The following is an 18,233-nucleotide window of genomic DNA, read 5'->3' as shown; positions in this document are numbered from 1 at the left end:
TAAAACTGGTACCGACTTCAAAATAGTTGAGGTTTAAGAGAATTATGCCTAAGGCACTTCAAAGAGTAAGAATTATTAAATTATTTAGTACTTTTTTGTTCATTATAAATTATTATTGTTTTTACCCTGGAAGTCGGTTTTAATTTTTTGTTAAAAATAATAATTTCACACTTTTTAGTCATTTATAAGTTTTCCTGTACAGACTAATGTGTTATGCTTAGTGACTTTGGATCCAGGATACACTTTCATGATGTGAGAACTCATTGTCTGAGATCACTACCACTTCAGAATTGCTAAGCAACTCCAAGCATATACCACTGTATAATAATTCATAAATCAAAAAACTATAAAATAGCAGGCGCAAAGGTTCGGCTCGTACGCTTTCAGTCACACGCTTTGCGCCTGCTATTTTATAGTTTTTTGATCGTCGTTTTTTTATACATCAATTAAATCGAGTCAAAAAAACGAAGTGCCCTAGATATATTCTTTGTCTTTAATTCAGTGCAAAAATTATCTGAAAATTCCAAATAATTTGGACATAGTATGGAAATTTCGTTAAAAGAAGAGGTAACTTTGGGATTTTTTTCTATCGAGTGAAGTTCATGATATTGTGTAATGGAATATAAATTCCACTGTGTTGGATCCTTAACTAACACATATTTTTTTTTCAGAATTTAAATTACGATCTTTTTGTGTCTACTGTCACTTTTAATTCTAGAAAATCGTCCGTTTCTGGGAATACAGGGCCTTAAAATTAATGTTCATACGCCTGTCTTTAAAGGCTCTAAAGTAATTACACTAATGAAAACTCATCAGCTCAACATAATATTATAATACTAGCTGTTGCCCGCGACTTCGTCCGCGTGGACTTCAGTTTATAGCGCGCAATTTCAACAAAATTGGTGTCAAAAGCTTTTATAAAAAAAACCCTGGTACCCCTTAAATCAAAACAGCTGTGCAGTGTGCACATAATATTTCATTTTTTTTAAATTAAACTTTATATTTTATGCCAAATTTTAAAGCTCATTTAGCCCCCCAATTACACAACTTTACCCACAAACTATTTATCATTGATAGGTTTAAGGTTACGTCACTGTATATAATATAAGGTACTGACTTATTAAATAACGTAAAGAAGAAATAACAATCGAAAAAAATCGAAAACCAGATGTATGATGATACCACCTCTTATAGAAAGATGTTGGGCAAGCGTTAGCGCGATGTAAGAGACGCACGGCGCCATCTAGTATGAATTTTTGGAACTAACTTAATTTGAACAAATTTTCGTATTTTCACCCCCTTACAACCCTTTTTTCCAGTAAAAAAGTAGCCTATGTCCTTTCTCAGGCTTTAGATTATCTGTATACAAAATTTCATTACAATCGGTTCGGTAGTTTTGGCGTGAAAGCGAGACAGACAGACAGACAGACAGACAGAGATACTTTCGCATTATAATATTAGTATAGATTATGCTCAAATATAACTATAATCATCCGTATAAATTTTAAGGAGATTAGCATACCTCAAAGATCTCATGATCAAATTGCTAACTTGGTAACCTAAACACCAAGGTCGAATCATTTACATTGAATTAACATTATAAATTTTTAAATCGTTCGACAAATTCGGGTTTCGATCTTAAAGACGATTAAAAGTATCAATAATAGGGTTAAGTATAATTAGATAATTCATGGTCTGGTGACTGGTGGTAGTGAATGATGATGATGATGAATGTAACTTGCATAGTAGCATATGCTTTCAGTTCTTAAACCAACTCCGAAAGCCGCAAACTTGTATTTATAAGGAATCCGGAATTCTCTTAGCACCTTCGGAACCATGGTATATTATCTAATTGCAAAATCTTGCTTTTTGGTAGCATATGCTTAGGATACTTCTCATATAATCGAAATCACTATATGTTTCCATATAAATTTTGAGGAGTTCCCTCGATTACTCATAATATATGTATGGTGTGGTGATGATGATGATGATTAATTAAATTTGCATAGTAGTATATGCTTTCAGTTCTTAAGACAACGCCGAAACCTCCGAATATGTATCTATAAGGAGTAAGGAGTTCTGTTCACCAACTTCGAACCATGGTGTATTCTGGTGCAAAATCTTACTTTTGGTAAAATATGCCCGAAATACTTCATATGAAACCAAAAAAACCATATGTTTCCATTTGAATTTTGAGGAGTTCCCTCGCTTACTCATGGATCCCATCATCAGGTCACCACTTTTGTGAAAATGGGACCAAATTGGAGTGAAACCTAATATAACAAAATAAAAATTTTGAAAATCGGTTCTCAAACGGCGGAGTAATCGTTGAACATACATAAAAAAAAACATATCCACAGCCGAACGTATAACCTCCTCGTTTTTGGAAGTCGGTTAAAAAAATATTTAATACTTTTTAGTTCATATTATATGGATGTTATTATTGTTTTTACCTTGGAAGTCGGTTTTAATTTTTTGTTAAAAATAATAATTCCACTCTTTTTAGTTACCTAGTAAACTATCGCGTACTATACTTAGAATAATAATCCTGTATATTATTATCCTACGTATCTTATTACAAGCTCACCAGTGAGCGAAACACAATAGAATAACAATAGATTTCCAAGAATCCATGATCGAAGGATTAATAGGAGTATAATCAGTAAAACCGTTTCGGAGGAGTAAGGTAACTAACATTGTGACACGAGAATTTTAAATAATTTATGAAGATGAGAAGATGTACTTATTCATTATATTAAATATTAATATTATAAGGCACTTATTTAAAGGGGCAGTTGTAAATTGCAGTTTTGGTAAGTTAAAAATTATAATAACTAATTAAGCAGTTAAAACTAAGCAGTAAAGTAAACAAAAATGAGTTGTAAAAAATAATGAAATGGATCATGGAAAACATTATTGAACAGTAAAATAATTAAATGAGTGGTAATAATTAATAAATGAGCGGTTACGTGTGGGCAGTAACGAATCGGAATTCATCAGTAAGAAATCTCATTCTAAGCAGTTCTTTAAACAATGAGGTGGTAAAATATAATAAAATAGGTAAAATATAATAAAATAGGTGCGAGTCAAACTCGCCCATGGAGGGTTCCGTACCATTATAAAGCGAAAGTAAGACGGTCGCCGGCTACTACCGCAGCACGCTCGCTGCGCTCGCTCGGCTCCCTCTGTGTTGTGGTCTAAGTTCTAACCTAACCTAACCTACTCTTGGACTTTCGGGATTGTGTTTGTTTTTGCTTTGGCGGGGGGCTGCGCTCCCCGAACCCCCCTTTCGGGGGAGCTGCGCCCCCCTTCCCCCGCTACGGTATCCGTGGTTAAATAGGCCTTCTGTTAAGTAGTTATCGAACCGCTCATTCCATCATTTTTACCGCTCATTCATTTATCGAAACGCTCATTCCATCATTTTTACCGCTCATTCAGTTATTGGACTGCTCAATTATTTTTTTATTACTGTCCATGTTTTACAAACGTCTATGTTTTAAAAACGACACAAAATCGCGGAACATTTATTACATGAGGGTGATTCGGAAACCTCGAGGGGTTAGGTTAGCTAAGCTATCTACATTTTTTTTAACGTAACTTTCCTGATCACCCTGTATACACAATCTGTGAAAATTTCAGAAATCTAGCTATAGCGGTTCTTGAGATACAGCCTGGAGACAGACAGACGGACAAACAGATGGACAGACAGATAGGCAGACAGACATTGATGCCTTAGCTTAGTAATAGGGTCCCGTTTTTACCCTTTGGGTATGGAACCCTAAAAAACATCGTGAGGAAAATATCATGTCCAAGAACCTTATTTTTTTTAGCACTTTTGATATTATTGGTTCCACAGGCAGTTTTTACTCTGATAGAGCTCAATGCTAATAAGGGAGCAGGCCCAGACTTGCTTCCTCCTTCTTTCTTAAAACGTATTGCCAAAGAATTATCTACTCCATTACACATCATTTACAATATGTCGTTAGTGTGTGGTATCTTCCCTGATCGATGGAAGACTGCGCATATAATCCCGATATATAAGTCTGGAGACAAATCCAACTGTACAAATTACCGTCCCATTAGTATATAATCATGCCTTGGAAAAATTTTTGAATCTTTAGTATACAACCATTTATATAATCACTTCAAACCAATTCTCTCTGACAAACAACATGTTTTTTTTAAAGGTAAATCAACGGTGACAAATCTACTAGAGTATAAAACTTTTCTTTGTCAGGCCTTTTCTGTCAGTGGACAAGTAGATTCAATATACACAGATTTTTCCAAGGCCTTTGACAAAGTTAATCATCGTCTGCTTTGTAAAAAACTAGTATCATATGGTATACACGGGAATCTGTACAGGTGAATCTCGTATCTCGTATCTCAAGAATAGAACTCAGTTGGTCGCAATAAAGGGCTATATCTCTTTACCTACTACAGTTGGATCGGGAGTTCCTCAAGGCTCTCATCTAGGACCCCTCTTTTTTGTTGTTTTTATCAACGATTTAATCGCAATATTAACTTGCAAATGCCTTCTTTAAGCTGACGACTTAAAACTTTTTAAATTTATAGCCAATATAGAAGATTGTCAAGCGCTCCAACAAGATATTGATAAAATATCTGAATGGTGTCAAGCTAATCGCATGCATTTGAACATTACCAAATGTTCGGTAATAACTTTCACCCAAAAACGTTATAAAGTTACCTGGAACTATAATATCAACGGCCAAGGCAAATCAAATGCAGGGATTTGTTCTTAGAACAACAAAAGAATTTAGAGAGCCTAGAAGTGCTCTATATTTATATTCAGCCCTAGTGAGAATAATCTTAGAGTACGGGAGCCCTGTATGGTCACCAAATTACCAAACACACATAGATAACATTGAGCGAGTTCAAAGAAAATTTCTCAAACTCGTTAGTTACCGACACAACCCGGGCCGAACAAGTTCAAAATACCACAACAGGCTTTTAGAATATGAAATGGAGACCCTTGAAAGTCGACGCATTTATTTCGATTTAATATTATACTTTTACAAAATTATTCATTATATTATAGAATCTCCGGATCTCCTCTCAAACATCAACTTTAATATTAAATTTAGCGCTCGCAGGGCTAAACGCACAAACGTTTTTGCTCTGCAAGTGTATAAAAATAACATCTCCTACTTTAACCCGTTGACGCGCATGGCCAGGCAATACAATGTTTTAGCTAAAGATTATATTGAATTGGACATTTTTAATAAAAACTCTAAATCATTTTCGACAATTCTAAAAGACATCCTCCATAACACGCTCCATAACCTGTTTATTCTGAACAACTTTGAAGTCACAGACGTAATATTTTTTTTACGTCCGTGTTTGAAGTATGATGTTTAATATAATATTACTACATAACATAATATCATGCTATAATTATTAATATAGTATTATAGGAACTTTAATAAATTTAGATTTGTTGTATGCACATAGTTTTACGTTACAATCCAGCTTAGATACCAATGTAAACAACCGCCTTATATTATTTTGATTGTACTGTGTATTGTGCTTTTCAATAAATAAATAAAAAATTAAATGTTTTCTCGATACTCATATTGTTCGCCATTTCGTCAAGTTAGATGTTAATTCGTAACAAGGAAACGTGTACCGTACCACAATAGACATAACTACTTACTCTGCGTGTGCTCGCCGCTCCGGGCGAACTGATCGCGCGGCCTATGTGTGGATGGAGCGCAAAGCTTATAACAAAATAATATGTCCTTTGATCTTTCCGGCACCGTGCGGTAAGCTCGCAAACACGTCGGCCAACGTCTAAATACCTACCGCCAACGCGCGGTAGGTATTTAGACGTTGTTGTACACATTGGGCCAGTGCGCCGGCCAACGCACCGAAGTGCCATATTAAGAAAAAAAAACACAAATGTCAATACTCAATTCACAATTGTCATTTGTCAATCAAATATCAATTCCCAAAAACTTGGTTTTGCAAAACTTTGAGTGCAAAAGAAAATTCTAAAAAAGAAATTATCGTAAATTATCCTTATTATTATACTATATTTTAATCCTAGAAAACGTGGATTTCTAATTCAAGTGCAGCAACCCAAAGATATGGAATTGGTGAGTTGCTAAAAATGGTAGCATCAATTCTACATTGTAGACTACCGACCCAAGCCACGGTGCTTATCACAATAGAACAAGGCGAAAGAAGGCTGAAATGGCTTGTTTTACTTTAGATTGTTCATGAACTTCAATTATTATAATAGTCTCTGTACCAAACATTGACTTTTAAAACTTGTCTACTTATAACCTAAAAATAAGATTAGAAATACTTCACAACGTAAATATAAAAAATAACAATATGACCATCCATAAGCACAGAAATTTATAATTTGTAATACTTAATGTGTTTGTTGTAACTTATCAGAAACTACCATTTGGATTTTAATAGTCAAAACGGTAGTTTTGATAAGTCTTAAGTTTTTCAAACAGCTAGCCCTTTGACTGAACAACGCCATTCAAGCACATGTCTAGCTTTTTAAGTGAATATTTAAGTCACTCAAAACATTCAACACTACAGCTGATTCAAAAGCTGCAGTTTGATTGAATTAGTTCAGCGCTCACCACCGTGGTGCTAGGTGTGTTTTGTTTACAATATGGCATCAACTAATCGATGTTTTCTGGTTGTATTAAGATATTTTTCGTAAATATACGTCCCAAGTATTATTAAAGAGACAAATAAGGGGGCACATATGAGTAAATAAAAATTTAAACCAATATTTGAGGAGAAATTGCCGGATTACTAAATGTATCACCAAGGTATTTATTGCAATTGTGTTCAAAATGTTATCATTACGCTTCCCGCCCGCCATTAGAATCCCGCCGACGGAACAAAAAGTTTTCAATGTTCCTGGGTCATGGATGTATATTAAATGTGTGTATCATATTATAATAAAAATTTTAAATATATGTATAGTATAAAAGTATTAAATATATTTCCGTTGTCTGGCACCCGTAACACAAGTCCTTCAGGTACTTACCACGGGGCCAGACTGACATGGTGTGGAGCGTCCATAGATATTATTATAATAGCACTAAACTAATGGTTGCCTTAGTTAATTTACCATTTTACCAGTTGGCTAAGCGTCATCTAGCTGTAGTGTTGTATGTTGCAGTCAACAAGTCGGCTAAACAACGTATAGCCGTGTGATTGAATTGTTCAGTCAAAGGGCTAGCTGTTTGATTGTATGGCTTTTTTACCAGTCGACTGCGACATATATTATATATTTTAATTTGTACTGACGAAAAAGCTTTTGCAGTACTTCCAATGTAGATGTGATAGTATAGTCATCACACTAGTAATTTAATATATTTTATTTAACATGCTCGTTATATGTAAGTTTATCTGTACATAAATAATAATAAGTTCGAATCCTGCCGATGGAACACAAAGTTTTCAATGTTTCTGGGTCTTGGATGTGTATTAAATATTAATTATTATCATAATATTATTTTAAAAATCTTAAATATATGTATAATATAAAAGTATTAAAATGTATATTTTCGTTGTCTGGACACGTACGCACGCACGGAAGCAGACTGACGTGGTGTGAAGTGTCCATAGATATTATTACTAACTAGCTATTTGACCGAGCTTTGCTCGGTATTCGATAATTCCTAGCTAGATCGATTTATTGCCCCGAAACCCCCTATATATATATTTATTTATTTATATATTATTGTGTGTTAGTTGCAGGGTTCAGCCATGATGACCGCTGGTATGGCTGAGCCGACACTGCCGGGGCCGGACTACGCGGCACTAGCGGCCGGCATGCAGCAGGGAATGGGAGCAGGCATGCAGCCAGGCATGGGAGCGGGGATGCAGGCGGGCATGCCGCTGAGCATTGGAGTGGGCATGCCAGGGGTAGGCGCACAGGCGGGAGGCTCGCAGGCGGGCGGTGAGTGTGCGGCGGAAGCGGGCGGCTACTCTGTCCCAGCACGTCTAACGCTCCGGCGTGTGCTCGCTGTTGCAGGCGCGGAGCGGCGCGGCGGCGGCCGGGCGACGTCACCGCACCCCGAGACTTACACTCACTCAGTGACCACCGTTCTGCTTTCTGTTTCAGGCTAGATATAAGTTAGGTTTTTGCGAGGCTGCGCCCGCGCCGCCCGGAGCGCCGAGCCCTCGCCGGCCACACAATGTACCTACTTTGTTATTTCATTACTGTGTTGTCTGTGCGAATGATGAGTGCTCGAGGCCTGACAGAATGTAACAGATGATTACGATAGATATATACAATTCGAACTAACCTCACAAGAGGAGACACAAGAAGTTTCATGTCTTTGTGGAGTAAAAAACACTCCAATCAGTTCCTACTATTTCAAGTTTTATTCATGTAGAGGTAACTAGAGCAATTGTATCTTAACTGTGTGTATGTGTATAGTCGGAAGAGTGTTTATGTCAGAGTGTGTGCTGAGAGTCTTGTGATTTGCTGATCCGCTGTGCTCGGTACCTGCTATGCGACACATAATAACACTCGATACCTAACGTATTAGGTACTAATGACTCGTACAATAATTTCCAGAATCTAAGTACACATATTTTACTGCTTAAATCTGAAGATAAAATTTAAAATTGGATCTACATAATACTGAGGTCTTCACTATCACACGCCTGATTTTGTAGTATTCAACTTGTACTATTTTCTGCTCTAACATAAGCAGTAAATGTGGTGTATAGTTCCGAAATGATTCAGCGACAGAGCTGCGTGCTGCGTTTAGCTATCGAGTGTATGGTGGCTCGGGCGTACCGAGCGCGGCGAGCGGCGGCGGCGGCGGCCGAGTGTGACGTCGTCTTGTGTTGCAGGCTACCCCGACGCCCCAGTGTACGACCTGCGGCAGGTCGGCGATGTCTACACAGGTAATACATACCTACGTCATGTATAATATTGAGCATGTGAAATAGACGTCATGAAAGTCATATTTGAAGATGTGAGTGGAAGAACACAATAACAGTAAAAAAAAAATCCGTTTTTTTTGCATAATTCATAAATGAAGGCTATAGGGCCAGAAAAATGATTTGAAATAAAAAAAATGTGCAATTTATGTGTAGCCTATGAAAAATGTGCAGTTTATGTAAGTATATTACACATAACCCAGGTGATGAATTTGAATTTTGATCAACCTTGTAACTACAAGGTTTGTTCAAATTATAAGGGAAAAATAAGTAAATGTCCGTATGTTACAAAATGTTAGTTGTCATGTCCTTCAAGTCACGTCTTCATTTGTCCAAAACTTCCGCTTCCTTTCCTGTTGTCATCTGCGCGCGGATCTGATCCGCATGCGCCTGCTCCGGGCCGCTCGCGTGTTACCACTTGTTGCTACTTGCCCGCCTGACAGACAAAACGTCTATGAAACGATAGGATGCGAGCAGCTTGCATGCCGACCAGATCAGCGAGAGTTAAAGTGCGACAAGGCTTTATAAGAACGTGGGCGGGGGCGATGCTGATAAAAGGACAACTGTCAAAAATGACGTTTTTGTATGATGACAGCTAGGGAATGCAATCCCGCAAGATAATTTCAATCCCGGTATTGGTCTTTCAGCGCTGCTGCTTTCACAGTGAACTCTCTATGAGGAACACGTACACACCCTAAAGTATTATCACTTATTTTTGTTACACCCTGTATAAAAAAAAATAACTTTTTGTTTGGAAATGGCTACGTAATAATAATAGTTAATAAAAATAAGCTTATTTATTTTCAGCTTTTATAAAAATTATTCATTTTTTCCAAATATACGGAAAATTGTGCTAAAATATTCGACACAAGGTAGCCAGCAGCTGAAAAAGTTGGCTCAGCTTCAACGCTGGCTGCGGGTACATTATTGTCATTAATTTATAGGTGAATTTAAGGTAAATTGTTTAGTGGGCTGCCTGTAGCCAGTTCACGCACCCCTGCGCGCAGTTACACGTATGAATCACGCTTCTTTGTAATCCCGCCAGTCCCGCGGGAACCCGCTAAATTTTCGACCGGGATTAGTCCCGCAAAATGCATGCGGGATCCCGGTATTTCGGGATCCCGGTATCCCGGTATTGCATTCCCTAATGACAGCGTTAGTTCCCTTTTTCGCCACGTTCATTTAAAGCCTTGTCGAGCTGTAACACACATGACAGTTTAACGTTTTCATAACAGGCTTCCGTTGCTTCATTACATTTATAAAAAATGGACAATATCAATAGTATTTGTATGAGAGAGTTACATCCAGTCACAGAATATATATTAGTAGTACCAACAGAAGTCCAACTCGTGAAACCCGTTTAAAAAAATAACAACTCTTGTTGCGATACTATAAAGTTCAAATTCCGACCGCGCAGTGCTAGGTGCCTACAATTATATTTGCCTACATGTGCGCTCTCTTTCTATCGGGTAAGAGGTACCCTTTCTGACGAAATCAAGATTTTCACCTTTTAGAAAATAAAATAATCTTCTTTTATTTACTATAGCTACTACTTTGATTATATACTACACTAGATAGAACCTAAGTCGCGCGATTCCGTCGAAAAAAATTGTGCCCAACTGTTGGACACAACGCCGCGATTCGCCCGTCAGTGCTACACATAGTCGTACACACGAATCAATCCCGATCGATTTATCCTATTTATCGGGAGGTATGTTAATAGGTGGCAGCATTTTGCACACACATAGACATATTGTATGACATAACGCGAGTGTAAAACAAAGCGGTCACGCACACAAGCATAGAAGAGCTGGCCTGTTTTTGCGACCGTATTTCTTAGGCGACGCTCTATCTAGTGTAGTATATAATCAAAGAGCTACTGATAGCAAACTTTTTTATAGTAATAATCAAATTTTAGTAACCCAACGTATATTTTATAATAGTTTTATATTCGATTATAGTGTAGGAGCTGGTCAGGAATTTTTTACAACTTAAACATAGTAACTTGTGTTTATTTTTGTGTAGTATGCGGTTTGTTTGTAATAAATTGGTTGTTTGCTGTGTTTGTGTATTTTTTTATCTTTTTTTTTTTGTATATTAAAGTCTTAAATTACTTTATTGAAATATTTCTTTAACTTTTTTCAATTGTTCATATTTATCAGATTAATAATGATTCTGTCACAGCGGTTAAAATAGTACGTAGATATATGCGACGAAAAAATATTGCGCGCGCGTCACCCCGCTCGCTTGTGACTCCCTTGTGATCTGCCCCTTTAAAGGGGTACTTACAGCTCGATACCTAAAGGCGCGAGTGGGACATGCCTGATCCAGTATACTACAGTCTACGGTACTAGATAATTAGGTGAGGGCAATGATACGTTGCTACTTATGCGTGTGTGTGGTGTCAGGCCCGGGCGCGAAGTGGTCGACTCTGCCGGCGATCCTGGGCGGGTCGCTGCCGCGGCTGAGCTCCGAGCAGGCGGACGCCGTCGCCCGCGCCAAGAAGTTCGCCATGGAGCAGAGCATCAAGATGGTGCTGATGAAGCAGACGCTCGCGCACCAGCAGCAGCAGATGGCCTCGCAGCGCACGCAGGTGCAGCGGCAGCAGGCCCTCGCGCTCATGTGCAGGTCGGTACACACACTATTACATCAGTTCATATTTATTTATTTATTGTTTATGATCTAGCAGCATTAAGCTAATATGACCATATCACACAGTGTTGTAATTCACAAAGTCAAAATTATTTCAAAGAGATAATCATTTATCTATGATGAGAAGCGATACGTGAGACTCCCGCTCCGGCTGGTTGAGTCCGTGATTCACAGCTGAAAAGATCTGACCGTCTCCTCCTAGCGCATACGATCTACCACTACTGGACACGATGTGATGTCCTTTTCCGACTAATTTCAGGGTGTACGTGGGTTCGATTTCGTTCGAGCTGAAGGAGGACACGATCCGGCAGGCGTTCCTGCCGTTCGGGCCGATCAAGTCCATCAACATGTCGTGGGACCCCGTCACGCAGAAGCACAAGGGGTTCGCGTTCGTCGAATACGAGATACCTGAGGCTGCGCAGCTCAGCTTGGAACAGGTGACGAGCTATATACCTTTAAAAGTGACTTTGGTTGTACCCAGGAAAACAATCTATAGTCAAAAACTATTAGTGTAATCGGGTTATAGTTTTTGAATTGTGATAGTTGTGTGGTTAGTAATTTTACTCAGGTTTGTCCAATTTGTTATAATATAATTTGTTGTCATCAACCCTCTTATTAATTAAGATATGCGGACTATAAATAAGAACTATCCAGAGACTGACAACTTTTTTTTGAAAGTCGCATGGACTTTCTAATATGCCAGATCTCAGAGATTAGCAGACCTTGTATAGTTGTCGCCTGTGTTAATTCATATTTATATGACTAAAGAGGTAAAGACAATAATATGTAATGAAATACGTGGGAGAGCCATGCTTCGGCACGAATGGGCCGGCTCGACCGGAGAAATACCACGTTCTCACAGAAAGCCGGCGTGAAACAGCGCTTGCGCTGTGTTTCGCCGAGTGAGTGAGTTTACCGGAGGCCCAATCCCTTACCCTATTCACTTCCCTACCCTCCCCTATTCCCTTCCCTTCCCTAAACTCCCCTATTACCCTATTCCATCTTAAAAGGCTGGCAACGCACCTGCAGCTCTTCTGATGCTGCAAGTGTCCATGGACGACGGAAGTTGCTTTCCATCAGGTGACCCGTTTGCTCGTTTGCCCCCTTATTTCATATAAAAAAAATATAGTGATTAGTAAATTATAATATATCTGTGACAATAATTCATTAAATAACATATTATGTTGTGTTTAGATGAACGGTGTGATGCTGGGCGGGCGGAACATCAAGGTGGTTGGGCGGCCGTCCAACATGCCGCAGGCGCAGGCCGTCATCGACGAGATACAGGAGGAGGCCAAGGTGCGCCGTACGACCCGATATCTAATGAAATTGTTCACTTTTTTAAATCTTTATTTGTACAAGATGTAACAAAACAAAGTAATAATACCTTTGGCTGTTTATGAATCCCTTCTACAGAGTTGATTGTAGAACTCAGACTAGATTAAACAATTTTTTAAATTAAAAATACTGTGATTTGTGACACAGTAAGTATTCTCACAAAGAATACTTGCACATCCTAAACTCTAATGTATTAACATTTGTTTATGTTACATTCTGTTACAACTTACATAGCAATAATAAGTATGCACTTTCGCTTGAGATGATTACTGCCATATTATAATAAATGGTTAAAGAGCCACTAGTGTAGCTACAAGTGATCACTGATCTACTGACCACTTGCTGCTACATGTCTAGTAGGTTTAGGTTTAAAGATTCTTTATTATCAACAAAGGCAAGCTGCCACTTATTTGATAACATTAATTACTTAATGTCTAGATACAATTGTTTGGTATCGGTAAATATTTCCCGCCGATTGCCCCTCTACTCTCGGCGAGCGATCGTTGTGTTGCGCGTGTCGTATAACGTGTGCACTTGCAGCGCTACAACCGCATCTACGTGGCGTCGGTGCACCCCGAGCTGACGGAGGACGACATCAAGAACGTGTTCGAGGCGTTCGGCCCCATCACCTACTGCAAGCTCGCGCACGGCTCCGCGCACAGACACAAGGTACGAATATAGTTGTAACCGAAGTGTAATCTAAGTAGCGAGCCACACTATTTGAAGTTTAAGAGATAACGCCAAAACGTCGTATGGCTTATGCATTGTTTGATATTTTATTAGCGAGGGCCTCAGATGTCTATCACAGATAAAACGATAGCAAACTGTCCGTAGGGCTACGGCTTCATCGAGTACTCGACGCTCCCGGCGGCGCTGGAGGCCATAGCGAGCATGAACCTGTTCGACCTGGGCGGGCAGTACCTGCGCGTGGGGCGCGCCATCACGCCGCCCGACGCGCTGCTCGGCCCTCCCGCCGCCGGCGCCATGCCCACCGCCGCCGCCGTCGCCGCCGCCGCCGCCACCGCCAAGATACAGGTGCGTCGCTCACTCTCTACCCTGATATATTAATAATATTATGCCAACTCGACTTGGGACTGACAACAAATAATAGTGCGAGCCGAACGTGTCATCACGATGAAAATGTTATAAAATTGATGAAAACGAAATAAAATTACTAATATTTTTCGAATTATTACAATGTGTAATGTGGTCTGGTTCGTTTGTTATTACTTATTACTGAATCAAAAAGTTTTAATGTAATAACTCTTGGTGGAAAGTTATTTTGTTTATTTCTAAAACATTTTGCAATTCGAAACCGAGAAATCAGACTTTCCTGGTTTTCGTAGAAGTGAAAATGCTGGTGATAAATTTCATCAAAATAGAGAAGTGACAATATTTAGGTACATATATATTTTTGCTTGCAGGCGATGGACGCGGTGGCGTCTAACGCGGTGGCGCTCGGTCTGACGAAGCTGTCGGCCCTGGGCGTACCCCCCGCCGCCGCCCTGCCCACGCTGGCCGCCGCCCTGCCCCTCGCCGCCCTGCCGCTCGCCCCCGCTGCGCTGCCTCTCGCCCCCGCCCCCGTCATCCCGCCCCCCGGCGTCGTCATACCCTCCGCGCCCCGGCAACCGCCCGCCAAGCCTGTCAGTATACTATACTACTATACTTATAATTTATTTATTGTTATAATACGTTACAATCCTAAATCCTATTCAATGTAAATATATATAAAAGATAAAAAAGTAGTAAAAAATGTATTAGATACGTATGATGTTGCAGGCGGCAGACGCGGCGGCTGCTGCTGCTGCTGCTGCGGCAGCGGCGGCGGCGGGCGCAGCGCAGACGCAGCAGGCGGCACTACAGCGCAAGCTGCTGGACAGCTCGCCCGACACGCTGCAGCAGCAGGAGTCCCTCTCCATCTCCGGACAGTCCGCCAGACATCTCGTCATGCAGCGACTCATGAGGCGACGCGCCTCGCGGACGGTATAGTTTTTTACAATATTCATTTATATAAACATTTATTTACCTTTTCCAGGGTTTGCAGTGTATGTCATTTTGCTGGACAAAATCGAGTAAAGTGTGTATTGGCTGATGATACTTAAAAACATAACTCAAATAAAAGGTTTATTGACACAGGCCTCGTATGTTTAAGACTATGTAACTATTATATTGTTACGGATACGGACACACAGTGCCATCTAGCGTCAACCAGTGGAACCACTCGGGGAACAAAGAACGTGAATCCCCCTACTCGATACTAAATGGCGTTAGGTGCGCCAGTACGTGCGCGAATTTTGTAGAAACATTCCACACTTGTTTACGCGAATCAGGTACGTTCTAGAAAGGAACTTTCTGGAACTCGTCTCGGTCCATATAAATAGCCGCAAGTAGACGAGCCAGTCAAGACGCAAGTAGATGATGTTTAATTTCCTTCTTTGTATTGTAACGAGTAATTTATTATTGTAGTGTAATTCTGTGTCAAGTGTTGAATAAACGTTAGTATTATTATTATTAATCAGTTCAGTTTGAGCTATCTTCAAGACGATTTCGGAGTGAAGACAAGTGATCAATAGTGACACCTACGACTTGGCTACGACCTAAGACAGCGATAGTGCTAAGTGTTTTGGACCTAGTGCTTTGTGTTAGACCTAGTGCTAGTGATTAAAGTCTTCATAACAGTCAGCAGGTCTTTCCAAATCCTTCGAACCCTAGCACATAACAATATTTTATTTAGGATTAAAGTAGATTGTAAAATTCTTCTAAAAACATATTTGCCTGGAAGAAATTGCTTTTAAGTAATAAGGCCACCTTTGTATATGTACAATTGTACATGTCTGATTTATTAAAATATGTTTGATATAAACTTTTATGTTATGTTTGTAACATTGTTTGCTAATAAAAATATGTTACAATACAGGTGCTGCTGCGCGACATGGTGGCGGCGAGCGACGTGGACGAGGCGCTGCACCACGAGATACAGGAGGAGTGTAGCAAGTGGGGCCGCGTCACCCGCCTCGTCATATACAACGAGCGCCAGAGCGAGGACGACGACCCCGCGCACGCCAACGTCAAGATATTCGTGCAGTTCGAGGAGCCGGACGGTATGTGATACCTCTCCTAGCGTTACATACTATCATACAAGTTGATTCATAGGCTGATGGCGGACCCTACGTGATTCAGCCATCGGCCTATGAATCATTGGTATTTTGGTCAAGTTATGTCAAACCTAGCAGACAGATATGACATACAGAACATACAGAATGCCAGCTGCATATGAATCAATTTTTTCGATGGTACGTACATTGCAACGAGGAATCTAGACACGCGGTAGCGTGTCAAGCCAAGTTAAAGTAAAACAGAACTGGCGAGCAGCATCGTGTGTAATATTACACGAACCATTTGAAGCCACTGACCGCCTCATAAGTTTATTTAACGTCTAATGCAGTTTAAAGTCTAGTTTTGATTTGATTTAATACTCCACGTTCAATTTAATGTTCGCCACGTTGCAATGTGAACCGAATAACATTTACACGGCATTCAAGTATACGCACGGTCCGCTTGTCTTTGACTGGCATATTTGAAACGGCACATGACAGATGCACCGCTGACCTTGAATAATTACGTTGCGTAAATAATTTTATAAGTAAGGGTCAAATCAAAACGCAGCGCGACGCGTAGATGCATTTCTAAATTTTACAGACTTGCATGACGTCTCACGCACGCACGCAATCTGCCAATTCAGTACAAATTTTGAAATGCATCTACATGTCGTAGTTCCCGAACCGGTGGTAGGCCTCATGTAGATACGACGTTCTAAAAGAGTTAACTTTGTTAAGAGGGCGACTAACCCAAAAAATCAAACATCGTCCTTCTCTCTTCACACCCACGCCCGTCTTTCATATGCCAGGTGAAAACGGACGACGCGGATTTATCGCCAAATTAGTTTTTTCTCAATAACTCGATAATTATACAACATTTTGAAAATACGCTAGGTCGATCTCTCAATGATAGAATATTATACAATGTGCTAAAATATTAACTTAGTTCAATGCACGGATATGGCAATAAATAAAAATTCGTGAAAATTAGATGCATCTTTGTGATTTTTTTCTATCGACAAAATTTTAAGATATCGTGTTTTTGTTCAGATCGAATTCTCGAAAATATAATGTAGTTTCTAATTTGTGAAAATGAAACAATTCGGGGCTTATTTTCAAGTATAAAAATGAATTATAAAATCAACACTTTAGGGTTAGTCGCCCCCTTAACCTATTTGGAAATAAATATTTTTGATTTTGTCGCGTTGCGGTCTGAATAGGGATGATGACAAGGTCAAAGATTAGCGAATTTTGTTAATAAAATGAAGAAATCAAAAAAATAAGTGTTCCCAAAATTTCAGCCTGATAGCATTTGTATTTTTTTTTTTTGTTATGCGCCTTCAAAGTTGGATATTCAAGTCGAATTTTTTTTCAATTAAATTTCTTAATATTTGTACACAATTCGATAACTTATGCAATCAGAAGCAACTTTTGTTATGAAACCACTTTCATAAACGCAATATTTAATATACCTGTCGAACAAAGTTGTCTCCCGATGCGTACAAACTACGAAAGACTGACGTCATACTTTCGTAGCACTTTGTATGGAGCGTTTCGGGCAGGTCTTTTTCACGAGATATTTGAATCGTCATATCTTGGTGAATTTTTAAGCTATCAGAGTCATTCTCTCAACGATGTTTCTATTTTTAAGTGTCTTTCAATTACCGATAAGAAAAAAAAAATAGTCATCATGCCTATTGACCCTTAGGGAGAAACTCTACACTAAGCTAGAACTAAATTAAATCGTCAAAAGCGTCCTTGCATTGAGTATAGACAGAGTTAAGACTAATAAGAAGTGATGATGGATTAAATCCCCCGATAAATTTTAATAGTGCCTGTGACTTTTCAGAGGCGTCGGCGGCGGCGTCGGCGCTGGACGGGCGGTACTTCGGCGGGCGGACCGTGCGCGCTGCGCTCTACGACCAGGACCTCTTCGACCACGGCGACCTGTCCGGCTAGCCCTCCGGCGATGTGGGGGGGCACAGGGGGAGGGCTCGGAGACGACGGGAAAACAAAATACTCTTTACAACGCCTACTGATACCAGTCTCGCTAAAATCCTCGCAGACGACGGCACAACAAAATACCTGTACACTACATCTCCTACTCATACTACATACGACATGTTGCAACATAACACACAAACCGTTTGACATGTAGGTCTCTCAGTCGCTCTTTGCGAAATTCAGTGTCGGTGTTCC

The 18,233-nt window shown here is 39.7% G+C and overlaps 1 protein-coding gene across 2 annotated transcripts; it reads left to right on the top strand.

The window, feature by feature from the left end:
* The first annotated feature begins 5,998 nt into the window (after positions 1–5,998).
* On the top strand, positions 5,999–18,026 carry LOC121734224 (poly(U)-binding-splicing factor half pint). Of its 2 annotated transcripts, none has more exons than XM_042124704.1 (12): positions 5,999–6,113; positions 7,750–7,951; positions 8,857–8,910; positions 11,355–11,574; positions 11,858–12,035; positions 12,793–12,897; positions 13,477–13,605; positions 13,771–13,971; positions 14,361–14,579; positions 14,716–14,919; positions 15,854–16,037; positions 17,884–18,026. In XM_042124704.1, the coding sequence occupies exons 1-12, from the start codon at positions 6,105–6,107 to the stop codon at positions 17,991–17,993; spliced, it is 1,815 nt and encodes a 604-aa protein (XP_041980638.1). In that variant the 5' UTR covers positions 5,999–6,104; the 3' UTR covers positions 17,994–18,026. The 2 variants fall into 2 exon arrangements, with proteins under 2 accessions (XP_041980638.1, XP_041980637.1); XM_042124703.1 differs by having other exon boundaries at positions 6,000–6,113; positions 7,744–7,951.
* The last annotated feature ends 207 nt before the right edge of the window (positions 18,027–18,233 follow it).

This window comes from Aricia agestis, chromosome 15, assembly GCF_905147365.1.
Source record: "Aricia agestis chromosome 15, ilAriAges1.1, whole genome shotgun sequence".
NCBI lineage: Eukaryota > Metazoa > Arthropoda > Insecta > Lepidoptera > Lycaenidae > Aricia > Aricia agestis.
This window is presented reverse-complemented; position numbering and strand designations above follow the sequence as displayed.